Source organism: Aedes albopictus, chromosome 1 (genome assembly GCF_035046485.1).
Source record: "Aedes albopictus strain Foshan chromosome 1, AalbF5, whole genome shotgun sequence".
NCBI lineage: Eukaryota > Metazoa > Arthropoda > Insecta > Diptera > Culicidae > Aedes > Aedes albopictus.
The window spans coordinates 178,018,204-178,045,696 of record NC_085136.1 but is presented as its reverse complement, the minus strand read 5'-3'; the positions used below and the strand labels follow the sequence as shown (position 1 = coordinate 178,045,696).

General features: G+C 45.3%; 1 protein-coding gene across 3 annotated transcripts in view; it reads right to left on the bottom strand.

Moving 5' to 3' along the window:
* Positions 1-1,064: 1,064 nt before the first annotated feature.
* The window catches only part of LOC109416319 (syntaxin-16-like), a 98,102-nt gene continuing 71,673 nt past the window's right edge, over positions 1,065-27,493 (bottom strand). The window contains exon 5 of one of the 3 annotated variants that reach the window (XM_019690358.3): positions 1,065-1,713. In XM_019690358.3, coding sequence (XP_019545903.3) covers positions 1,079-1,713 — 635 coding nt within the window. In that variant the 3' untranslated portion in view covers positions 1,065-1,078. Of the gene's footprint in view, positions 1,714-1,792; positions 2,115-5,585; positions 5,672-27,493 lie in introns of those variants that run through there. The other 2 variants (XM_062845897.1, XM_062845896.1) reach the window with 2 other exon arrangements.

The following is a 27,493-nucleotide window of genomic DNA, read 5'->3' as shown; positions in this document are numbered from 1 at the left end:
TTGGACAAGGGCGTTGAGGAGAACCGAACGAAAAAGCCATATAGAGAACTAGTAGGCTGTCTCATGTATGTGGCCCTGACTAGTCGTCCGGGTCTGCTGGCCGCAGTAAACTACTACAGCCAATTCCAGTGTTGCCCAACAGACATCCACTGGACGCACCTGAAACGTATCTTGCGCTACATAAAGGGAACCTTGGATTTGGGACTCCACTACACTGGACGAGATGAAGCGGATTTGGTAACGGCTTTTTGCGACGCTGACTGGGCGAATGATATCAGTGACAGGCGGCCGATTACCGGATATCTTTTCAAAGTTTTCGACTGTACGGTGGTTTGGGCCACTCGTAAACAGCGGACCGTGTCCTTATCTTCCACTAAGGCCGAGCTGTGTGCGCTCTGCGAAGCAACCTGCGATGGGACGTGGCTGGTACGATTACTCGAAGAAGTCGGCTACAGAAGCAAAACTCCAGTACCATACCATGAGGACAATCAGTCTACCATAAGGATCATCGAAGAACCTCGTGATCACAGCAGACTCAAGCACTTTGATGTGAAGGATTGTTTCGTGCGAAATCTGGTCCAGGAAGGGAGCGTCGTGCTGAAATACATACCTACGGAGAGACAAGAAGCGGACATCCTTACGAAAGGTTTGGCGGCCGGCCAATTCAAGCGTCTTCGAGCTGCCATAGGATTGCGGGATTCCATGAATTAAGGAGGGGTAATAAGGTATAATTCAGGTAATACAATTTAACAGTGTACTCTCCACAGTTTCTATCCGAGATCTCTCCAGAGACTCGACACTCATACACCCATTGTTCACTCTGTAAAAGTTTCTCGATTAATAAAGACGCGTTTGTTATAACTAGCGAGTTATCGGTCTTTATTCGAATTGTCCGGTTATCCCATTACTTCGAACACAGATTTTCTCTTGTTCTTCTATAGTTCGGAGGCCATACAGAAGTGACCGGTAGAATACAAGTAGCCGGTAAATCCACAATAGAAGCTTCTGGTAAAAATGTCGGTAAAATAAATAAAATTAATTAGGATTTATCGGATTTATATTTCAATTTTCATCTTGCTTACAATTTTGTTGATATAGTCAAAAAAATTATAAAAATAATTAAACTCGCTAAAATTAAAATACAATAAATTCGTTTGTTTTTTCTTTGATATTTATCTGCTTTTTGAAGTTGTTTATACCCCTCAAATATTTTGGTTTGAGTGCTTTCAATGTTGTAGTCAATCCTATCTAGGATTGTACCTTGTTCCTGTACTATTTGCGACATATCCTTGAAAACTACATTCAAATCATCTATTGAATTTACAATTTTTGATACTTCTTGCTCTCGATTTTTTATCATTTTAGTGTTTCCAGCTTCAATCAGCATTAAATGTTTTTGATTTATATTGAGCCCAGCGGCGGGGAGTTCAAAATATTCATCCAAATTTCCGGCTTCGTCGAAATGTAGAATACTTGATGATGTAGACACATTTATATTCAAAAAATTATCGAAAGTTTCAACTGCATTGCAACCGGGCACCTGGGAATGGCTTGAAATATTCTCAAAAAACAGATTGGAATTCTGTTCCACACTATTCTGCTTCTCGTTGAAAGCTGCATGGCTTTGTTGAAATTGTTCTGTAGTTGATTTCAATGTCATCAGCATTTTTTTCTCCACATTTTGTAGTAAAATAGTTTCTATGCGACTTTTGCCTGAAATGAAATTTAGTGGTATTTTAATTTTAATGTTATCTTAAAATTACAAAGGCTATACAAAGGGAGTAGGCAAGGGAGTAGGACATTTCACATAACGTTACACGGAGACAAATTTCGTTCGTTTGAAACAAAAATATTCATGTTTATTCGGTAAACTGATAAAATATTTAAAACTAAAATATTAATTTTTAAAACAAACTCAATTACATATTGATTTCTACAATACCCATTGAAGAGCCCCCCGTTCCGCCGTCGAGAACATAAACAAAACTCTCAAGTTCCAGCTGCATCACCAAACAAGTTTCACCAAAAGTTTCCACGAAATCCCATTGATTTCGGGAGCGTATGTTATCTATATGATGTTGGCATTGAAAGTGCCACGCGGGAAGTGGATTTTCCTAGAGAAGGAAATAGTTTTGTAAATTTAATTAGAAAACAAATATTTCCGTAGGGCCGACCTGCCACAAAAAAACAAAAATTTTTACATTTGTTTCTAACATAACCAGTCAGAAGATATTGTGGATTTACCGGCTACTTGTATTCTACCGGTTATTTAAGTAGCCGTTACAAAGTAGCCGTTTTCATATAAAAATCAACTTGATTGTCCAAAAATGAATGTCGCTGAGTAGCTAGTGGTAACGAGGAATAGCGCATACAATAAAAATGTTTAAAATTATTTTTAAGTTACTCTTTTTATAAAACGGCTACTTTGGAGGTCATACTGAAGCGACCGGTAGAATACAAGTAGTCGGTAAATCCACAATACATGTTTGTTTCAAAAATGGATTGAATTTGCTTCAAATGTGACGTTTGGTTTGCTCTAAACAGTTTTATTTTTGTTGCCAGAACAAATTGACAATTTATTTGAGTTTACCTGAAATATTTTTGATTTTACCATGCTTTTTTCTGCGTGATTCAAATGTAATGTTCGATTTGCTCCAAACAGTTTAGTTTTTGTTGCCAGAACAAATTGACAATTTATTTGAGTTTACCTGGAATATTTTTTGATTTTACCATGCTTTTTTCTGTGTGTATAGAGTCGGTAATGATCAATGCTTGGGTAAAATAAGCAACCATTAAGCCGTTAAAATGGCATTACGTCGGCTCTATAGTCGAATGTGGAACCTATCTAACAGAGCTAATTGGTTCTATATCCTCTTATAGAGCTGCTCAAAAGCCACTTTTGGCGAATTATTCGGCTGATATACGGCCAACTTTGAAATATCGTACCAAGTCTCTGGAGCGAAAGTTGTCAAAAGTGAGACAATCACGGAGACAAATTTCGTTCGTTTGAAACATAAAATATTCATGTTTATTCAGTAAACTGATAAAATATTTAAAACTAAAATATTAATTTTTAAAACCAGCCTCTTGTCACCGCAATACTGCCCCACAGGAAAATAACGAGCCAACATCTCGAGCATCTCTGGTTCCCACTTTCAGCCGCCTCGTAGAACACAATAGCGGCGGCTCGGGCGGTTGGTTCCCCATGACAGCGCAAAGTTTGTAAACAAACATTAATCCAGGAGCAATAATTGAAAACTGCGAAACATTTTACACAACAGATTTTTTTTTCACCTTTTAAAACAGTTAGTAAAGGCAAAACATGACTTTTAATTTCTCAATTATTTATTTCAAAATGAAGTCGTAATAGTACCGGCTCGTCTTCTTCACGGGGTGGAAGTTTTCATAAAATTTAGAATTGTTATTGATATGATTCAGCCACAGTAAATTATCGTTCCTGGATTTTGATGCTGACCTCAAAAACATGGCCGCGTGACAGGAGGCTGTTTAAAACAAACTCAATTACATATTGATTTCTACAATACCCATTGAAGAGCCCCCCGTTCCGCCGTCGAGAACATAAACAAAACTCTCAAGTTCCAGCTGCATCACCAAACAAATTTTCCTGTTGCAAAAAAGGCAAGTTTCACCAAAAGTTTCCACGAAATCCCATTGATTTCGGGAGCGTATGTTATCTACATGATGTTGGCATTGAAAGTGCCACGCGGGAAGTGGATTTTCCTAGAGAAGGAAATAATTTTGTAAATATAATTGGAAAACAAATATTTCCGTAGGGCCGACCTGCCACAAAAAAAAAACAAAAACGTTTACATTTGTTTCTAACACAACCAGTCAGAAGATACATGTTTGTTTCAAAAATGGATTGAATTTGCTTCAAATGTGACGTTTGATTTGCTCCAAACAGTTTTATTTTTGTTGCCAGAACAAATTGACAATTTATTTGAGTTTACCTGGAATATTTTTGATTTTACCATGCTTTTTTCTGTGTGAAAGAAAAAAGAAAAAAAATATTTTGTTTATCTCCTGTTCTTTTCTATCTTCCTTCGCTTCCATTCAAGTTGCTTTTTTGCAACGTCATCCAGATTCTAGCTGTTGTCCTCTGGGTTCCTGATCAAGTCCAAGTCCGTTGTCTTTCTCATCTGCTCCACCAATGCACCATGGGAATGGTGTGATCAAACTAGTATTTAAACCATGAAAAACAAAATAGTTTGGACATTTCGAAGGTTGAAAAGGATAAGGGATGAAGATGATTCAGTGGTAAGCTCGGTGGTGACGAACGCAGGAATTGATGCAGGAGAAGCAATGTTTAATAAATGGTCGGGAAACGGAAAGATTACCAGATTCCATTATCTATTCAACAACACCATTGCGATAAACATTCCAACAACAAAAATAATCCCGTTCCGCCAAACCCGTCCGACATGGATGTTTAAAATGTATTGATCATGACCGACTCGAGTCTGTTTTGGTCGAAATCCATTTTGATTGATATAATCGTCATGTGCTCCAAGCCCTGTGACAGCACTGCACGGTGTCAAAATTTTGATTATTATCGAACTTTCACGCAGAAAAAGCATGGTAAAATCAAAAAAAAATCAGGTAAACTCAAATAAATTGTCAATTTGTTCTGGCAACAAAAATAAAACTGTTTGGAGCAAATCGAACGTCACATTTGAAGCAAATTCAATCCATTTTTGAAACAAACATGTATCTTCTGACTGGTTATGTTAGAAACAAATGTAAAAATTTTTGTTTTTTTGTGGCAGGTCGGCCCTATGGAAATATTTGTTTTCCAATAGGAGGCAATCAGTGAAGTACTAGATTGAAAGTAGTGAGCTGGATTTTTGTATGGTGAGATGTTCAATTCCTTATTTTTGCAATGAATTGGTGCAAACAGCGTGGGTTATATGATTTCTTGGCTAATTTGATGCTGTTTGAGCAAAAGTTTGGATAACTTTGTTGTTGTATACAATATATTATTTATTTCATGCAACTTCAACAACACAGTTACCCAAACTTTTGCTCAAACAGCATCAAATTAGTCAAGAAATCATAATACCCACGCTGTTTGAACCATTTCATTGCAGAAATGGAGAATTGAACATCTCACCATACAAAAATCCAGCTCACTACTTTCAATCTAGTACTTCACTGATTGCCTCCTATTAAATTTACAAAACTATTTCCTTCTCTAGGAAAATCCACTTCCCGCGTGGCACTTTCAATGCCAACATCATATAGATAACATACGCTCCCGAAATCAATGGGATTTCGTGGAAACTTTTGGTGAAACTTGCCTTTTTTGCAAGAGGAAAACTTGTTTGGTGATGCAGCTGGAACTTGAGAGTTTTGTTTATGTTCTCGACGGCGGAACGGGGGGCTCTTCAATGGGTATTGTAGAAATCAATATGTAATTGAGTTTGTTTTAAAAATAAATATTTTAGTTTTAAATATTTTATCAGTTTACCGAATAAACATGAATATTTTTGTTTCAAACGAACGAAATTTGTCTCCGTGATCACCAAACAAGTTTTCCTCTTGCAAAAAAGGCAAGTTTCACCAAAAGTTTCCACGAAATCCTATTGATTTCGGGAGCGTATGTTATCTACATGTGTTGGCATTGAAAGTGCCACGCGGGAAGTGGATTTTCCTAGAGAAGGAAATAATTTTGTAAATATAATTGGAAAACAAATATTTCCGTAGGGCCGACCTGCCACAAAAAAAACAAAAATTTTTACATTTGTTTCTAACATAACCAGTCAGAAGATACATGTTTGTTTCAAAAATGGATTGAATTTGCTTCAAATGTGACGTTCGATTTGCTCCAAACAGTTTTATTTTTGTTGCCAGAACAAATTGACAATTTATTTGAGTTTACCTGGAATATTTTTGATTTTTTTGTTTCAAACGAACGAAATTTGTCTCCGTGTATGGTTGTCATTTTAGCCACCGGTGCAAAGGTTTTGCCATAATCCAATCCCGGACGCTGCGATCAACCTTTTGCAACAAGGCGAGCTTTGTATCGCGGTGAGTCATCTTCCATTTTGACCGTGAAGGTCCACATTGAATTGATTGCCTTCCTCCCGTTAGGTATTTCTTCCACTATGGTCCAAGTTTTATTTTCACGGAGTGCTGTCATTTCCTCTTCCATTGCACGCTTCCACTGATACCAATCGTCACGCTTCTTCAACTCATCGATCAGCTGTGGAACTTCCCCTGAATAGTGAGATAGTACGAAACTAGTTTGGTAGTCACGGAGCCAATTTGGGCGATGAGTCATCCTCTGACTGAGGCGTTGAGACATTGGTTCAACATCACCAAGTCCTGGATTATTCTCGTTCCCATAATCTTCCGCTTCTACAAATTCCTCTTCATCGTCACTACCACCAATATTCTCTAGGATTTCCAAAGCATTAATTGGATCAGCGGATTTCAGTACTGGAATGTCGGCTTCACAAAAGTCTTTACGCGATTCTTTAGGTAGTGGCGGTTGGGAACTGCTGAAGGGAAAAGACGATTCGTCGAAAATTACGTCCCTTGACACAACGACCTTCCTCTCGTCATCGTCCCACAACCGATACCCCATCGGGGCATACCCTATCATAACCAATGATTTACTTTTCGAGCGAAGATGTTTATCGATGTGTGCGTAGGCAGCGCATCCAAACACTCTTATTCGACTCACATCGGGTTTATTCCCAAACCACATTTCGTAGGGAGTTCTGGAATCAGTCAGCGCATTTGTCGCGCTGCGATTAGTGAGAAAGGCCGAAGTATATAACGCTTCACCCCACAAATACATAGGATCATTTCCTTCATGCATCATGGTTCTCACTTTATCCATTAATGTCCGATTCTTCCTCTCACTCACCCCATTCTGCTGGGGAGTGTAGGGTACAGTCGGCAACATTTGGATTCCCTTTTCTTCACAGAAAGCTTTGAATTCTCTACTGAAATACTCTCCTCCATTATCTGATCGTAACCTTGAAATGTTCACAGAAAATTGGCCAAAGCTTCAAAATGCTTGAATTTATCCAGGACTTCACTCTTGTACCTCATCAAGTACACAATAACAACATGTGTGTAATCAACTATGAATGTCACGAAATACTCATACCCATCATTGGTACTCTCGGCCATCCGACCGCACACATCCGAGTGGACCCATTCCAGTGGTCTATTGGACCTTACCTTGAACGACTTGTCAAATGCTTCCCGAGTCTGTTTCCCCATGATACACGGCTCGCAAACAATTGGATCTTGGCCCTTAGCTGATGGTTCTAGATCCAACCTCTCAACCATACCCTGTTTAACCATCTTCCACAAACAAGCTTTATTCAAGTGTCCCATCCTACAGTGCCATAACCTTTGCTTTTCCAAAACCTTACCCAAGCACACGCTTTCGCTGTCCGAATACAGGTCCAGGTGATAGAGCCCATTGACTCTCCTCCCTGTTACTAATACAAAGCCATCTCTGTCTCTGATCTCGACTCCACCATTGCCAAACAGAATCGACTTACCTGCTTCTTCAAATTGAGACACAGAAAGGATATTTGCATTCAAGTCAGAAATGAAAAGCACATCGTAAACTTCCAAACGCGGGCGTCCCAAGTAACCATTAAGCCGTAAAAATGGCATTAAGTCGGCTCTATAGTCGAATGTAGAACCTGGCTAACAGAGGTAATTGGTTCTATATCCTCTTATAGAGCTGCTCAAAAGCCACTTTTGGCGAATTATTCGGCTGATATACGGCCAACTTTAAAATATCGTACCAAGTCTCTGGAGCGAAAGTTGTCAAAAGTGAGACAAAGAAAAAAAAAACAAAATGTTTATCTTCCGTTCTTTTCTAACTTCCTTCGCTTCCATTGAAGTTGCTTTTTTGCTACGTCATCCAGATTCTGGCTGTTGTCCTCCGAGTTCCTGATCAAGTCCAAGTCCGTTGCCTTTTTCATCTGCTCCACCAATGCACCATGGGAATGGTGTGATCAAACTAGTATTTAAACCATGAAAAACAAAATAGTTTGGGCATTTCGAGGGTTGAAAATGATATGGGATGAGGATGATTCAGTGGTAAGGTTGGTGGTGATGAACGCAGGAATTGATGCAGGAGAAGCAATGTTTATATAACTGGTCGGGAAACGTTTCAAAAGAAGAGGGAAACGAGCTGAAGTTTGTCTTGATTGAAAAAAAAATGGAATAATCAAGATAATCAAATTCCATTATCTATTTAACAACACCATTCCGATAAAAATGCCAACAACAAAAATAATCCCGCTCCGTCAATCCCGTCCGACATGGATGTTTAAAATGTATTGATCATGACCGACTCGAGTCTGTTTTGGTCGAAATCTATTTTGATTGATATAAACGTCATGTGCTCCAAGCCCTGTGACAGCACTGACAAACTTCTTTACAGCTTGTAGGCTTTATAAAGGCTTACAGGGCTTAATTTAGTTCTTACTGGTTATAGTGCCTATAAGCATTAGGAAGGCTTATATAGAGCTACTTAGCACTGAAAAGCTGTTTAATGGCCGTTATAATGCTCAGAACAGTGCTTAGTGGTTACCTGGGATTCTTAGTATGGTATTTCCTATTTTGCAACACTTCAGCACTTCCTCATCTTTGGCTGTTCCTACCTGTAGCTCCGGGGCGTCCCAGAGGCGGTTAAACTTTAAATCCGTGCATAGAATGACAGTTCAATCGATAAAAAAAAAAAAATTTCCCCATACAAATTTTAAATGCATTTTAAAAATAGTTCCCGGGCACCAAAAATGATGAAAGTTTGGATTTCGACTAATAGGCTCCTAAAGGCCTATCTCAATTTCTGCATAATTCGATCAGGCATTGATTAAAACGACATGTTTACTCATTTTTTAAGTATTCCTATTAGGTAAAGCCCATAAAATATATTTTCAAAAATTTTAATAATTTTTGCAACACTCCTTGTTTAGCACTAAATTTTGGGTAAATTTTGTTTAGCGTGTATGTCAAACAGGAACATTTATTGTCAAAAGTGAGCCAATGTGGTGTCTTTTGCAACCCGCCGTTTCACTTTCGTTACGTCAAGGTTGACCTCGAATGTCAAACAAGACCTGCTCATCATTATTTTATTTTCAAGTTTATTAACTATTCTGTTATTGTTTAAGTTCGGAAAAATTACCATTGAGATCAGAAAAGCATGCTCTTTCGTGTTATGCAGCAAAACCGGGGAAATATTTTTCATTTTAGGACCCTATTGTTGGGCGGAGATTCCGACTATGCAATAATCTGGATACCCCTAAAGAACCCAATTATTCCATTTTTTTCAATCAAGACAAACTCCAGCTCGTTTTCGCTATTCTTCTGAAACATTTCCTGAAAATTTATATAAACATTGCTTCTCCTGCTTCATTTCCTGCGTTCGTCACCGCCAAGCTTACCACTGAATCATCCTCATCCCATATCATTTTCAACCCTCGAAATGCCCAAACTGTTTTGTTTTTCATGGTTTAAATACTAGTTTGATCACACCATTCCCATGGTGCATTGGTGGAGCAGATGAGAAAGGCAACAGACTTGGACTTGATCAGGAACCCGGAGGACAACAGCTAGAATCTGGATGAAGTAGCAAAAAAGCAACTTCAATGGAAGCGAAGGAAGTTAGAAAAGAACAGGAGATAAACAAAATATTTTTTTCTTTTTTCTTTGTCTCACTTTTGACAACTTTCGCTCCAGAGACTTGGTACGATATATTAAAGTTGGCCGTATATCAGCCGAATAATTCGCCAAAAGTGGCTTTTGAGCAGCTCTATAAGAGGATATAGAACCAATTAGCTCTGTTAGCCAGGTTCTACATTCGACTATAGAGCCGACTTAATGCCATTTTTACGGCTTCCAAAAAGTTTTGTTTTTTGAGAAGGACCAACAAATCATCACCAATGTTAAAAACCCGATTTAATCCACCTATGGCGAACAGAACCTTTCTTACACTTATTAAAACTATTGTTGTATTATTTGTATTTAACATATTTATTTTGTGTAATGGACCAAAAGTTCTAGAAAATATTGTGGATTTGGCATCTAGTGGATTGGTTTCCAAAATAGCATCATGGACCATGGACTAATCTACCAGAAATGCCAGACACCTTCTATAATCTTGAATGAAATTTAAAAAAAAATAGTTTACATATTCTGAAATATTGTATCTTTTGTTAACTGCCAAAAGATCTTGAATCGATTAACAAATGAATAAGAAAATCAGCGAGATACACTTTGTCTAATATCTCTTAATCAGTCGAATAAATTCTCCAAAGTACTTGGTATTCATGGTTATGGTGTAAATGGACAAAAATTATATATCTACTATGCTAATCAGTTTTGGAATTAGCTAGTTATTTTGACTGTCAATTTCTTGCATTTTCCCACAATACATAAATTCAAAGCTTTAATTTAACATATTGTTAGTTTTCATAGAATTCCTGTTTATTTGTAGTTGGTTATTTATAATTTTATTGAAAACAATAACCTGCGAGGTCAGGATTGAACAATAATTTCCCATAGACTGTTCAAAAGCTTATGCAAGATAACAAACGAATATAATAATAAAAAAAGGAATTTATTGAAATACTCTTCGAAAGATATCTCAGTAATCAAATGTCCAATCCAAATAAAATTTCAGAGCCTTTTACAAGGATACTGTAGCTTCCATTTGGTGCTAAGATATCCCAAATCGGTTGACAGACGGCTGAGATATTTATTAAGATACACTTGGTCGAAAATCTCTCAAAAGGTTAACCTGTATTACTCCCAAGTACTCTTTGAAAGATATCTCGGAAACCAAATGTCCACTCCTAATAAAATTGTATAGGGTTCTACTAGGATGTTATAGCTTTCATTTGGTGCCAGGAGAACCGAAATCGGTTGACAGACGGTTGAGATATTTATTATGATAAACTTGGTCAAAAATCTCAAAAAGTTTAGTTGAATAAATCCCAAGTACACTTCGAAAGATATCTCTGTAACCAAATGTCCCCAGGTAACCACTAAGCACTGTTCTGAGCATTATAACAGCCATATAACAGCTTTTCAGTGCTAAATAGCTCTATATAAGCATTCCTAATGCTTATGGGCACTATAACCAGTAAGAACTAAATTAAGCCCTGTAAGCCTATATAAAGCCTACAAGCTGCAAAGAAGTTTGTCAGTGCTGTCACAGGGCTTGGAGCACATGACGTTTATATCAATCAAAATAGATTTCGACCAAAACAGACTCGAGTCGGTCATGATCAATACATTTTAAACATCCATGTTGGAATGTTTATCGGAATGGTGTTGTTAAATAGATAATGGAATCTGGTTATGTTAATTATTCCATTTTTTTTTTTTCAATCAAGACAAACTCCAGCTCGTTTCCCTATTCTTCTGAAACGTTTCCCGAAAATTTATATAAACATTGCATCTCCTGCTTCATTTCCTGCGTTCGTCACCACCAAGCTTACCACTGAATCATCCTCATCCCATATCATTTTCAACCCTCGAAATGCCCAAACTGTTTTGTTTTTCATGGTTTAAATACTAGTTTGATCACACCATTCCCATGGTGCATTGGTGGAGCAGATGAGAAAGGGAACAGACTTGGACTTGATCAGGAACCCGGAGGACAACAGCTAGAATCTGGATGAAGTAGCAAAAAAGCAACTTCAATGGAAGCGAAGGAAGTTAGAAAAGAACAGGAGATAAACAAAATATTTTTTTTCATTTTCTTTGTCTCACTTTTGACAACTTTCGCTCCAGAGACTTGGTACGATATTTCAAAGTTGGCCGTATATCAGCCGAATAATTCGCCAAAAGTGGCTTTTGAGCAGCTCTATAAGAGGATATAGAACCAATTAGCTCTGTTAGCCAGGTTCTACATTCGACTATAGAGCCGATTTAATGCCATTTTTACGGCTTAATGGTTACTTGGGTCCAATCCTAATAAAATTGCTGAGCAATCTACTAGGATGTTGTAGCTTTCATTTGGTGCCAAGAGAACCCAAATCGAATGACACACGGCTGAGATATTTAGTATGATACACTTTGTAAAAAATCTCAAAAAGTTTAGTTGTATAACTCCTAAGTACTCTTCGAAAGATATCTCGGTAATCAAATGTCAAATCGAAATAAAATTTCAGAGCGTTCTACTACGATGTTGTAGCTTTCATTTGCTGCCAAGAGAACTCAAATCGGTTGACAGACGGCTGAGATATTCATCAATATGCGAAATATCGCAAATCTCTCAAAAAGCTAATATAGGTCAAAGTACTCTTCGAAAGATATCTCGGTAACCAAATGTCCAATCGAAATAAAATTTCTGGGCGATCTACTGGGATGTTTGATTCCCAGCCCCGGCACTTGCCATTTTTCGTCAGTTGCTCTTCTCCCGAGAGCGACTGGCACCGACCCTCTTCTGAGCCCCATGGCTCAAACGGACCCGGATACCTGGACATCGGCGAACTGCTATTTATATAATGGACCCCCAATCGGACCGGAAATGAATCATCATCCTTGTGCTCATCATTCTACCATAGAGTAGAAAAGTGAAAGCAGCAGAAAAGCTACCAGTTTTATATAGTAGAGTAGAATAGAATACATCTAGGCGCTGTACAAAAATGTAAGTGAAGCTGTCAAATGTAATCGCTCATGTAGTGCCCTAGTGGACAATAGAGCTGTAAATTAGGTTAAGTGATCAAAAAAAATCTACTAGGATGCTGTAGCTTTCATTTGGTGCCAAGAAAACCCAAATCGATTGACAAACGGCCGAAATATTTATTATGATACACTTGGTCAAAAATCTTAAAAAGTTTAGATGTATGACTCATAAGTACTCCTCGAGAGATATCTCGGTAATCAAACGTCCAATCGAAAAAAAAAATCAATAGCGTTCTAGTAGCTTTCATTTGCTTCCAAGAGAACTCAAATTGGTTGACAGACGGCTGAGAAACGTGCGTGACTTTTTTTGTAACGCACATACACACACACACATACACACATACACACACACACACACACACATACAGACATTTGCTCAGTTCGTCGAGCTGAGTTCATTGGTGTATGAGACTCGGCTCTCTGGGCCTCGGATCGAAAGTCGGTTTTTCGAGCGATATTTATAACCTTCTTATGGGTGTAAGAAGGGTAAAAATCTGTTGACAGACGGCTGAGAAATTTATTATGATACATTTTATCAAAAATCTCTCAAAAGCGTAAATTTCATTACTCCTTAGTACTCGTGGAAAGATGTCTCGGAAACAAAATGTCCAAACGGCATGAAATTTAATAGCATACTACTAGGATGCTGTAGCTTTCATTTGGTGTTGAGAACTCAAATCGATTGACACACGGCTGATTCATTTATTATGAAGTTGTATTACTCCAAAGTACTCCCCGAAAGATATCTCGGTTACAAAATGTCCAATCGGAATGAAATTCAAAAGCGTTCTTCTAGGATGCAGTAGCTTTCGTTTCGGGCCTTAAGAACCCGAATCGGTTGATAGACGGCTGAGAAATTTGTGGTGATACACTTTGTCAAAAATATCTAAAATAATTAAGTTGTACTACTCCCTAGCACTTTTTGAATGATATCTCGGTAACCGAACGTCCAATCAAAATCAAATTCAAAAGCGTTCTTCTAGGATATAGTAGCATTCGTTTGAAGCCTTAAGAACCCAAATCGGTTGATAGACGGCTGAGAAATTTATGGTGATACACTTTGTCAAAAATATCTAAAATAATTAAGTTGTACTACTCCCTAGCACTCTTTGAAAGATATCTCGGTAACCGAACGTCCAATCAAAATAAAATTCAATAGCGTTCTACTAGGATGTATTAGGTTTCATTTGCTTCCAAGAGAACTCAAATCGGTCAACAGACGGCTGAGAACCGTGAGTGACATTTTTTTGTAACACACACACACACACACACACACACACACACACACACACACACACACACACACACACACACACACACACACACACACACACACACACACACACACACAGACCGAGTAGACCGCGAAAAAGCACCGGTGCTTGGTCGTCAGGGCGCCTGTGAACCGGAAGCCAGTCTCCAACCGGAATCTCAGAACCGACCTTGGCACCAGCCTGGGAAGTATCGGTAACGGAAGAAGTTTCAGTGTCGGGGAACTCTTCGTCGGATAGGGTAGATCCACCGTCGGGGACTATCCGAGTCGTGCGCGAAAAGCCGGAGTGCTGAATGGCACACGGACGGCATTAGAATAACAATTTTGGTGTATGTTTGTACCAACTGTGTCGCTGAATGGCGATAGGTTAGGTACGAACACTAAAAAGATTATAATAACAAATTTAGAAGCGACAAAATGTGCATGAGCACAGAAGAAGAAGAGCGCATGAGCGCATTGCCCCCCCTGAAGCAGTCGCATCAGTGGTACCAGGGGGATCGAGGCGACAAGGTGTAGCAGAGTTTTTCCAATCGGTTTTCTCTGCTCGGGAGGTTGGGAGGAAAAAAAAAAAAACACACACACACACAGCAGGGGTTGACCCTGCCCGCCTTCCGAGGGCAAAGGGAGTGGCGAGGACCACTCGGGAAACTGCCCCAGGTAACCACTAAGCACTGTTCTGAGCATTATAACAGCCATTAAACAGCTTTTCAGTGCTAAATAGCTCTATATAAGCATTCCTAATGCTTATGGGCACTATAACCAGTAAGAACTAAATTAAGCCCTGTAAGCCTATATAAAGCCTACAAGCTGTAAAGAAGTTTGTCAGTGCTGTCACAGGGCTTGGAGCACATGACGTTTATATCAATCAAAATAGATTTCGACCAAAACAGACTCGAGTCGGCCATGATCAATACATTTTAAACATCCATGTCGGACGGGATTGGCGGAACGGGATTATTTTTGTTGTTGGAATGTTTATCGGAATGGTGTTGTTAAATAGATAATGGAATCTGGTTATGTTAATTATTCCATTTTTTTCAATCAAGACAAACACCAGCTCGTTTCCCTATTCTTCTGAAACGTTTCCCGAAAATTTATATAAACATTGCTTCTCCTGCTTCATTTCCTGCGTTCGTCACCACCAAGCTTACCACTGAATCATCCTCATCCCATATCATTTTCAACCCTCGAAATGCCCAAACTGTTTTGTTTTTCATGGTTTAAATACTAGTTTGATCACACCATTCCCATGGTGCACTGGTGGAGCAGATGAGAAAGGGAACAGACCTGGACTTGATCAGGAACCCGGAGGACAACAGCTAGAATCTGGATGAAGTAGCAAAAAAGCAACTTCAATGGAAGCGAAGGAAGTTAGAAAAGAACAGGTGATAAACAAAATATTTTTTTTCTTTTTTCTTTGTCTCACTTTTGACAACGTTCGCTCCAGAGACTTGGTACGATATTTTAAAGTTGGCCGTATATCAGCCGAATAATTCGCCAAAAGTGGCTTTTGAGCAGCTCTATAAGAGGATATAGATCCAATTAGCTCTGTTAGCCAGGTTCTACATTCGACTATAGAGCCGACTTAATGCCATTTTTACGGCTTAATGGTTACTTGGGCTTAGCCATGGCTAAGCGCCAGCATGCTACCGTGATGGACTCTCCAAAGCGAGTCATCGATGTTCGTTGCTGCAGGCTACGCAGCTAACCTTGTGGGTGCGATGTGCACTAGCCCCTCTCTGAAGCAATACCTTCTTGGTGGTTCCGGAGAGACGTAGGGTTTGGCGACCATAGGAATGGTTCAGTGGGTACGAGCAGAGAGTAGTCCTTGATTTTACTTTTGTTGTAGAAGACGGCCTGTCAGACCTACACTACCCTAACCTTCTGTTAGGGTGTCTGTTGAGCAGATTATCCCCCTATGGTTTAGAAGGAAAAAAAAAAACACACACACACACACACACACACACACACACACACACACACACACACACACACTGCGCGGTGGTCACCCTGGATGTCAAAAATGCCTTCAACAGCGCCAGCTGGGTAGCAATCGCCGATTCGTTACACAGGTTGAGGGTGCCCAGTATCTGTGCCAGATCCTGCAAAGCTATTTCCAGAATCGCACACTTACCTACGAGACAGACGCCGGGAAGAGGAGTGTGGCTATTACTGCGGGCGTTCCACAGGGATCCATTTTGGGCCCGACCCTCTGGAATGCTATGTATGACGAGGTCCTAAAACTAGAGCTACCCAGAGGAGTGAAGATTGTTGGCTTCGCGGACGATGTGGTGCTGATAGTGATCGGTGAGTCACGAGAAGAGGTTGAAGTATTGGCCACGGAGGCGGTAGACGTAGTGGAAGAGTGGATGCGTAGGAAGAAGCTATCGCTAGCGCACCACAAGACCGAGCTGGTGATTATCAGTAACCGGAGGACAGTGCAGCATGCACGAATGATGGTTGGCGAATGCATTATCGACTCAAAGCGTGAAGTCAAACACTTGGGAGTTATGTTGGACGATCGACTGAACTTCAACAGTCATGTCGACTATGTCTGCAAGAAAGCCACGGTGGTGATCTCAGCACTATCCCGGATCATGCCCAACAACTCTGCGATTAGCAGCAGCAAGAGGAGGTTACTAGCGAGCGTATCATCGTCCACCGTAAGGTACGCAGCTCCAGTGTGGTCGACCGCATTGAAGACTGGAAGAAATCGCGTCCAACTTAATCGTACGTTCAGACTGATGGCGATGCGCGTGTCAAGTGCGTACAGAACCATTTCGTCAGACGCCGTGTGTGTGATAGCCGGGATGATCCCTATCTGCCTTCTACTGGAAGAAGATAGCGAATGCTACAGGGACCGAGGCACAGGAGGAGCTCGGAAGAGAGCGCGAGCCAGTACACTATCCAAGTGGCAGCAGCAGTGGGATAACGCTGTGAATGGCAGGTGGACCCATCGTCTAATTCCCAACTTGTCGATGTGGATCACCAGAGCACACGGAGAGGTAAATTTTCACATGACTCAGTTTTTGTCCGGTCATGGGTGCTTTAAGCAGTATCTGAACAGATTCGGCCATGCCCGGTCGCCGATATGTCCTGAGTGTCGGGACACGGAAGAAACACCGGAACATGTTATCTTCAGTTGCCCAAGGTTCACGCGCCTGCGAGGAGAAATGGCAGCAATTGTCGGCGTCGACGTAAATGTGGACAATATCGTCGAGCGTATGTGCAGCGAGGAAGAAAAATGGAACGCGGTGAACAGGACTGTAGTTCAGATCATGTCGGCACTACAGCGAAGTTGGCGGGAGGAACAACGAACGGTTTCGGGAGATATTCCTTCGCCGGAGAACTCTCCGACGGAGTCGGCCGGGGGCTAGCCGAGTATCACGTGTCGTCGTGTCGTACATGTTAGAAATCTGTATAGCGGAGTAGAGAATAGCATGAGGAGTGTTAGTAACCGAAATCAGTCGCTAAATGGCGGCTTAATTAGTACTAACCTAGGTACTAACACATTACTAACTGGAGCCAAATGGCTCGGCATGTGGCATGGTAAATGTGGCTAACACACAAGAAGGCCGCTAAATAGCGAATGTTTAATCGAAATAGAATAACAAATTGCACGGGAGCCAAAAGGCTCAGTACGAAGACTAGAATAATAAATTGGTGATGGTGCACAAGGCACATAACGCCTCCCCTCCGAAGAAATACTGCATGGTGGTACCGGAGGGGAATTTAAGGTGGAGGCGAACTAGGAGAGTGTTTTTAGTGGGTAGGCGCACATTCGAATCCCACACAGCGTCTTTAGAAGATTTTTGGACTCCTAGAATAAAAAAAAAAAACACACACACACACACACACACACACACACACACACACACACACACACACACACACACACAGCAGGGGCCAAAGTAAACGGGGTCTTCTTCTGTAGCTGTTACGCGCCTCCGCGGTGGCCGATCGAGCGGTTCACGCAAATGCTGGACCGCTTAACGACCGTGCTAACAGGGCGAAGGCCGGTGGTAATAGCGGGTGAATTTAATGCCTGGGCTGTGGAATGGGGAAGCCGTTTCACGAACCAGCGGGGTCAGATCCTGCTAGAAACACTGGCCATCTTAGATGTCGACTTGGCTAACGTCGGTACCAAGAGTACCTATAGTCGAAATGGAGCGGAGTCAATTATTGACGTGACCTTTTGTAGTCCTGGCCTAACAAGTAGTCCGAACTGGAGAGTAGATGATGGCTACATTCACAGCGACCACCTGGCGGTTCGCTACAGTATCGACTACAACAACAGCAGACAGCGGATAGAAGAAGAGGCGGCTAGGCCAAGGCCAAGCCCTCGTAGGTGGAAGACATCATACTTCGACGAGGAGGTATTTAGGGAAGCGCTCCGCCGTGAGCGAAACTTAATCGGTTTAGACGGCGACGAGCTGGTAGCGGTGCTCTCACGTGCGTGTGATGCGACCATGCCTAGGCGAGTCCACCCTAGAAATGGGAGGTCACCGGCTTACTGGTGGACCGACGCGATTGCGGACCTGCGCCGCGCCTGCCTACGGGCTAGGCGGCGGATGCAGCGAGCACGATCAGAGGAAGAGCGAAACGAACGGCGGGTGGTGTTCGCCGCTGCAAAAGCCGCGCTCAAGACCGAGATAAGAGCAAGCAAAAAGGCCTGCTTTGAAGGTCTCTGTCAGAGTGCCAATACGAACCCGTGGGGTGATGCCTACAGGATTGTTATGGCCAAGACGAGAGGTGTGATGGCTCCTACAGAGCAATCTCCAGAGATGTTGGAGGGGATCATTGGAGGACTTTTTCCGCGTCATGATCTTAGTCCTTGGCCTCCTTTCGTAGGACAGCCGGGGACTGGGGCTGGCGATGAGGAAAGGGTCACCGATGTGGAACTTGCGGGGATAGCTAAGTCCCTTAGCGTAGGTAAGGCCCCAGGTCCGGACGGAGTTCCGATCCTGGCCTTAAAAGTAGCTCTTGCAGAAGCTCCCGAGATGTTCAGGTCTGCTATGCAGAAATGCCTGGACGAGTTTTCCCAGAAGCTTGGAAGAGGCAGAGCGTGGTACTATTGCCAAAGGCGGGGAAACCACCCGGAGACCCGTCGGCATATAGACCAATATGCTTGATTGACACGGCGGGGAAGGTGCTCGAAAAGATCATCCTCAATAGAATGTTGAAGTTCACTGAGGGCGTAAATGGTCTCTCGAGCAACCAGTATGGCTTCCGGAAGGGGAGGTCCACCGTAGACGCTATCTTGTCGGTTACAAAAACCGCCGAGAAAGCACTCGAGCCTAAGAGGAGGGGAATTCGCTTCTGCGGGGTAGTGACTCTGGATGTAAGGAATGCATTTAATAGCGCCAGTTGGGCTGCTATTGCCGAGCGCTCTTGCGTCTGGGGATACAGGAGTACTTGTACAAGATTCTCGGAAGCTACTTTCAGAATCGCGTACTAGTATACGACACGGAGGTGGGTCGGAAGTGCTTTCACATAACCTCAGGAGTCCCGCAAGGTTCCATCCTGGGTCCGGTGTTATGGAATGTCATGTACGACGAGGTGTTGAGGTTAGAGTACCCAGTGGGAGTGGTGATTGTCGGATTTGCCGACGATATTACGCTCGAAGTCTAAGGTGAAACGATCGAGGAGGTGAAGTTGACTACCGACCACTCGATCAAGGTTGTGGAGGCGTGGATGCGGTCCAGAAAACTGGAGCTGGCTAACCAGAAGACAGAGGTGACGGTTGTTAACAACATGCAGTCGGCGCAGCAGACGGAGATCAGTGTAGGAGAGTGCACTATCCTGTCGAAGCGCTCCGTCAAACACTTGGGCGTGATGATCGACGATAAGCTTACCTTCGGTAGCCACGTCGATTATGCCTGTAAAAGAGCCTATTGCGGCACTGTCCCGGATGATGTCCAATAGCTCAGCGGTGTACGCCAGTAAGCGCAAGCTTCTGGCTAGTGTTGCTACGTCCATACTTAGGAATGGCGGCCCGGCGTGGGGTACCGCGCTAAGTACTGAATGCTACCGACGGAAGCTGGAAAGTACTTACAGGCTTATGTGTCTGAGGGTTGCAAGCGCGTACCGTACCGTGTCACACGACGCTCTCTGTGTCATTATGGTGTGTCATTATTATGTGTGGTATGGTGCCTATCAGCATTCTTATCAGTGAGGACATGGAGTGCTTCGAAATGCGCGGCACAAGAGGCATACGCAAGACTGTCAGGATGGCCTCTATGGTCAAATGGCAGCGCGCGTGGGACAGTTCCACCAAAGGAAGGTGGACCCATAGGTTGATACCGAGGGTAGATAGTTGGATTAATAGGCGCCATGGGGAAGTTTCATTCCACCTGACACAGGTCCTTACAAGTCATGGTTGCTTCCGACAGTATCTACACCGTTTCGGGCATGCGGATTCTCCCGAATGCCCAGTGTGCAATGGTTTAGAGGAAACGGCGGAACACGTTTTGTTCGTGTGCCCGCGTTTTCGCACAATGCGTGACCGCATGCTTGCCACATGCGGGGAGGACACAACTCCGGACAACTTGGTCCAGAGAATGTGTAGGGATGAGATTAGCTGGAATGCCGTGTCAACGGCTATCACCCATATCGTCTGGGAGCTACAAAGGAGGTGGCGCGTGGACTCGGAGAATGGCTAGTCCAGATGCAGTACAAGAGGTGGTCCAGGGGTTCGAAGTCGGCTTCGTAGGTCATACCGGTGCCCTGCGGTCGAGATCGACCCTTACAGCGATTAAGTGGCCGCGGAGAAGAAGTCCCGGTAGCGGTGCTGTCGTGGCGTCAGTCTACTGGGTTGGATCTGAGCCCGCGGTTGGAAAGGGGTCCCCGGCAAGGGTCGGGGTAGGTGAGACCCTGCTGTCTGCAACCTACGGATGCATCTGATAGGGCCTGAAGGGTAGTAATACCCTTCCTTTGCGGGCAGGTCAGATCGGGTTGCATGTGGGCATCAGTTCTTGATGTCCGCTCAGCAGTAGGGCGCGGGCGGGGTTGACCCTGCCCGCCTTCCGAGGACAAAGGGAGTGGCGAGGACCACTCGGGAAACTGGCTAAGCGCCAGCAGGCTACCGTGATGGACTCTCCAGAGCAAGTCATCGATGTTCGTTGCTGCTAGGCTATGGCAGCTAACCTTGAGGGTGCGATATGCACTAGCCCCTCTCTGAAGCAATACCTTCTTGGTGGTTCCGGAGAGACGTAGGGTTTGGCGACCATAGGAATGTGTTTTAGTGGGTCGAGGGGAGAGTAGTCCTGGCTTCTACCGGCATTGTAGAAGACGGCCTCAACCCCACACTACCCTAACCTTCCTGTTAGGGTGTCTGATGAGCAGATTTATCCCCTTATGGTTTAGAAGGAGAAAAAACACACACACACACACACACACACACACACACACACACACACACACACACACACACACACACACACACACACACACGCACGCACACACACACACACACACACACACACACACACACACACACACACACACACACACACACACACACACACACACACACACACACACACACAGCAGGGACGGATGTCCTGGGGCCTGTCGCACCCCCCCGCTTGCGAGTCAGCCGCGTAGTTGCCGGCTAAGAATAGGACTACTAACCCCAATTCAAGGTGTTAAGCGACCCGTGCCGAGGAATGAGTGATCGAGGGAGTGAAAAAGATGCTCGATCTTTAACGGAGCCTGTGGGGCACCTGGGCACCCCCCACAGTAAGCTGTCCCTTACCGCGTTAATGCAGAGCTCTGGCGTGGTGGACATTCTTTCTCGTGCGACTCGTGGGAATAAAATATGAGTAAACAAATATCAAAAACAAGTGTAACAGGTAGTAGTGGTGCGATCAACCCCTTCGCAAGAAGCGGGTTGATGCGGTCTCCAACAAGGAGAAGCGAAGAGTCAGGTGCTGGAAGCTGCTTGCGCAGCTCAAGCGTGGGAGCTCCTGTCCACTCCACGGCAAGCCAGCCGGCGGAGGTCATGGACGGAGCATGGTTGCTGAGGGCCATCAGCCAAGTAGCAGGAAAAGGACGGCCCGCATTGGAGGTAGCTGAGCAGCAGCTTGGCAAAATTATCGACTTCGCGACAACTAAGTCGAATATAAGCAAGGACCTGAAAACGGCCTTGCTTCGGCTTAGAGCGTCAGTCGATGAGGCCAAGCAGGAGCACGCGGTCGCGTTGCTGGCTGCGGCAGCGGCGGAACCCGCAAAGGAGAAAGCGTCTAAGCTTACGCAAACGGAGGCCTTCTCCTTCGCGGGTAGTCCGAAGAGTGTGGAAGCGAATGCTCGTGACAAACGTGACAAGCATTCGCAGAAGCGGGCGAGGCAGCCGTCAGGTGAGGAGCTGTCTGGCGGTGCCCGCAAGGCCAGGCGCATAATAACCCCGAAAGCCGGTGGTTATGCCGGAAAGTCGGACCCCAGCCAGGGTTCCCGGAAAGCTGGGAAGGGTGGGCCTGAAAAGGCCGGCCCGTCTCGGATTGATGGGAACAAGGGGTTGCGACCAATGGTGGGCCCTCAGCAGCCACAGAGCAGGGCGGTCCAAGGAGAAGACCCTCCTTGGACAAAGGTGGAGCGGAAGAGGAAGAAGAAGGGGAATCCGCAGGTAGAAGCGCAGGTCGCCAAGCCAAGGCGTAGGAAGGCAGGTGCCAGGCGCGAAAAAGGTGACGCAATCGTCATCAAGACCGAACAGTCGAAATACTCGGACGTCTTGAAGGCGATGAGGTGCGACGCCACGCTCGAGGGTCTTGGAGCCGACGTACGCAGTATCAGACGTACTCGTACGGGCGAAATGATCCTGTAGCTTAAGCGCCAGAAGGATCACAAGGGCGCCCCGCCTACAAGAGGCTGGCAGAAGAGGTCCTTGGAGATGGAGTGGAGGTGAGGGCTCTTACGCATGAGGCGACTCTGAAGGTCAAAGACCTAGACGAGATCACCGAAGCGGAAGAGCTCGTCACGGCACTGCGGCAACAGTGCGATGTTCAGGTGGCCGCCACAGCCGTCAGGCTGCGGAAGGGGCCAGCAGGGACACAGATAGCTCTGGTTCAGCTACCTGTGGCGGATGTTAAAAAGTCCGTTAAAGTAGGGAGTATTAAGGTGGGCTGGTGTGTTTGTCACCTGACATTCCACGAGCCACCTGAGGTTTGCTTCAGGTGTCTGGAACCAGGACACAAGTCGTGGGACTGCAAAGGCCCCGACAGGCGCAAACTGTGTAGGCGATGCGGCGCTGAAGGTCATAAGGCCCAAAGCTGCACGAGTCCGCCCATCTGCATGATCTGTACCGGGAAAACCTCGAAAAACAGACATGCGATGGGTGGTCCAGGGTGCCCGGCCTTTAAGAAAGCCGCAGTGAGCAACAAATCACAGTGCAGGTAACGCAGCTGAACCTGAACCACTGTGATGCGGCTCAGCAACTGCTTTGTCAGGCGGTTTCTGAGTGGGAGACGGATATCGCCATCATTTCGGACCCATACCGAGTACCCGCCGGCAACGGCAACTGGGCCTCGGATGGGACCAGGAAAATGGCGGCGATATGGACGACGGGTAAATACCCCGTGCAGGAGTTGGTGTCTACTACCTATGAGGGCTTCGTGGTCGCCAAAGTAAACGGGGTCTTCTTCTGTAGCTGTTATGCGCCTCCGCGGTGGCCGATCGAGCGGTTCACGCAAATGCTGGACCGCTTAACGACCGTGCTAACAGGGCGAAGGCCGGTGGTAATAGCGGGTGACTTTAATGCCTGGGCTGTGGAATGGGGAAGCCGTTTCACGAACCAGCGGGGTCAGATCCTGCTAGAAACACTGGCCATCTTAGATGTCGACTTGGCTAACGTCGGTACCAAGAGTACCTATAGTCGAAATGGAGCGGAGTCAATTATTGACGTGACCTTTTGTAGTCCTGGCCTAACAAGTAGTTCGAACTGGAGAGTAGATGATGGCTACACTCACAGCGACCACCTGGCGGTTCGCTACAGTATCGACTACAACAACAGCAGACAGCGGATAGAAGAAGAGGCGGCTAGGCCAAGGCCAAGCCCTCGTAGGTGGAAGACATCATACTTCGACGAAGAGGTATTTAGGGAAGCGCTCCGCCGTGAGCGAAACTTACTCGGTTTAGACGGCGACGAGCTGGTAGCGGTGCTCTCACGTGCGTGTGATGCGACCATGCCTAGGAGAGTCCACCCTAGAAATGGGAGGCCACCGGCTTACTGGTGGACCGACGCGATTGCGGACCTGCGCCGCGCCTGCCTACGGGCTAGGCGGCGGATGCAGCGAGCACGATCAGAGGAAGAGCGAAACGAACGGCGGGTGGTGTTCGCCGCTGCAAAAGCCGCGCTCAAGACCGAGATAAGAGCAAGCAAGAAGGCCTGCTTTGAGGGTCTCTGTCAGAGTGCCAATACGACCCCGTGGGGTGATGCCTACAGGATCGTTATGGCCAAGACGAGAGGTGTGATGGCTCCTACAGAGCAATCTCCAGAGATGTTGGAGGGGATCATTGGAGGACTTTTTCCGCGTCATGATCCTAGTCCTTGGCCTCCTTTCGTAGGACAGCCGGGGACTGGGGCTGGCGATGAGGAAAGGGTCACCGATGTGGAACTTGCGGGGATAGCTAAGTCCCTTAGCGTAGGTAAGGCCCCAGGTCCGGACGGAGTTCCGAACCTGGCCTTAAAAGTAGCTATTGCAGAAGCTCCCGAGATGTTCAGGTCTGCTATGCAGAAATGTCTGGACGAGGGAGTTTTCCCAGAAGCTTGGAAGAGGCAGAGCCTGGTACTATTGCCAAAGGCGGGGAAACCACCCGGAGACCCGTCGGCATATAGACCAATATGCTTGATTGACACGGCGGGGAAGGTGCTCGAAAAGATCATCCTCAATAGAATGTTGAAGTTCACTGAGGGCGTAAATGGTCTCTCGAGCAACCAGTATGGCTTCCGGAAGGGGAGGTCCACCGTAGACGCTATCTTGTCGGTTACAAAAACCGCCGAGAAAGCACTCGAGCCTAAGAGGAGGGGAATTCGCTTCTGCGGGGTAGTGACTCTGGATGTAAGGAATGCATTTAATAGCGCCAGTTGGGCTGCTATTGCCGATGCGCTCTTGCGTCTGGGGATACCGGAGTACTTGTACAAGATTCTCGGAAGCTACTTCCAGAATCGCGTACTAGTATACGACACGGAGGTGGGTCGGAAGTGCTTTCACATAACCTCAGGAGTCCCGCAAGGTTCCATCCTGGGTCCGGTGTTATGGAATGTCATGTACGACGAGGTGTTGAGGTTAGAGTACCCAGTGGGAGTGGTGATTGTCGGATTTGCCGACGATATTACGCTCGAAGTCTACGGTGAAACGATCGAGGAGGTGAAGTTGACTACCGACCACTCGATCAAGGTTGTGGAGGCGTGGATGCGGTCCAGAAAACTGGAGCTGGCTCACCACAAGACAGAGGTGACGGTTGTTAACAACATGCAGTCGGCGCAGCAGACGGAGATCAGTGTAGGAGAATGCACTATCCTGTCGAAGCGCTCTGTCAAGCACTTGGGCGTGATGATCGACGATAAGCTTACCTTCGGTAGCCACGTCGATTATGCCTGTAAAAGAGCCTCCACAGCTATTGCGGCACTGTCCCGGATGATGTCCAATAGCTCAGCGGTGTACGCCAGTAAGCGCAAGCTTCTGGCTAGTGTTGCTACGTCCATACTTAGGTATGGCGGCCCGGCGTGGGGTACCGCGCTAAGTACTGAATGCTACCGACGGAAGCTGGAAAGTACTTACAGGCTTATGTGTCTGAGGGTTGCAAGCGCGTACCGTACCGTGTCACACGACGCTCTCTGTGTCATTACTGGTATGGTGCCTATCAGCATTCTTATCAGTGAGGACATGGAGTGCTTCGAAATGCGCGGCACAAGAGGCATACGCAAAACTGTCAGGATGGCCTCTATGGTCAAATGGCAGCGCGCGTGGGACAGTTCCACCAAAGGAAGGTGGACCCATAGGTTGATACCGAGGGTAGATAGTTGGATTAATAGGCGCCATGGGGAAGTTTCATTCCACCTGACACAGGTCCTTACAGGGCATGGTTGCTTCCGACAGTATCTACACCGTTTCGGGCATGCGGATTCTCCCGAATGCCCAGTGTGCAATGGTTTAGAGGAAACGGCGGAACACGTGTTGTTCGTGTGCCCGCGTTTTCGCACAATGCGTGACCGCATGCTTGCCACATGCGGGGAGGACACAACTCCGGACAACTTGGTCCAGAGAATGTGTAGGGATGAGATTAGCTGGAATGCCGTTTCAACGGCAATCACCCATATCGTCTGGGAGCTACAGAGGAGGTGGCGCGTGGACTCGGAGAATGGCTAGTCCAGATGCAGTACAAGAGGTGGTCCAGGGGTTCGAAGTCGGCTTCGTAGGTCATACCGGTGCCCTGCGGTCGAGATCGACCCTTACAGCGATTAAGTGGCCGCGGAGAGGAAGTCCCGGTAGCGGTGCTGTCGTGGCGTCGGTCTACTGGGTTGGATCTGAGCCCGCGGTTGGAAAGGGGTCCCCGGCAAGGGTCGGGGTAGGTGAGACCCTGCTGTCTGCAACCTACGGATGCAGCTGATAAGGCCTGAAGGGTAGTGATACCCTTGCCTTCAGCAGGTCAGATCGGGTTGCATGTGGGCATCAGTTCTTGATGTCCGCTCAGCAGTAGGGCGCGGGCGGGGTTGACCCTGCCCGCCTTCCGAGGACAAAGGGAGTGGCGAGTACCACTCGGGAAACTGGCTAAGCGCCAGCATGCTATCGTGATGGACTCTCCAGTGCGAGTCATCGATGTTCGTTGCTGCTAGGCTACGGCAGCTAACCTTGAGGGTGCGATATGCACTAGCCCCTCTCTGAAGCAATACCTTCTTGGTGGTTCCGGAGAGACGTAGGGTTTGGCGACCATAGGAATGTGTTTTAGTGGGTCGAGGAGAGAGTAGTCCTGGCTTCTACCGGCATTGTAGAAGACGGCCTCATCCCCACACTACCCTAACCTTCCTGTTAGGGTGTCTGATGAGCAGATTTATCCCCCTATGGTTTAGAAGGAAAAAAAAAAACACACACACACACACACACACACACACACACACACACACACACACACACACACACACACACACACACACACACGCAAATACAGACATTTGCTCAATTCGTCGAACTGAGTTGATTGGTATATGTGACTCGGCCCTGCGAGCCTCGGATCGAAAGTCGGTTTTCCAAGCGGTATTTATACCCTTCTTATGGGTGTAAGAAGGGTAAAAAGAACAGGTGATGTCCTTTTTCACTCGGTATGACTTTATTGATCCCCCAGAAGTTCGCCAGAATATTGGGATTTTTAAAAACTAAACGGTTTAATACATCGTTCCGTTTCAAATCTTCGGACGCATTCCAAGGAATGCGCCAGCAAATGCTGTTTCGGTGAAGATCGTACTGTTCAATCGCGAACTTGAAATCATCCACCGCCTTCTCATTGCTCAACAACAAGCTCTGTTTCAGCCAGTCA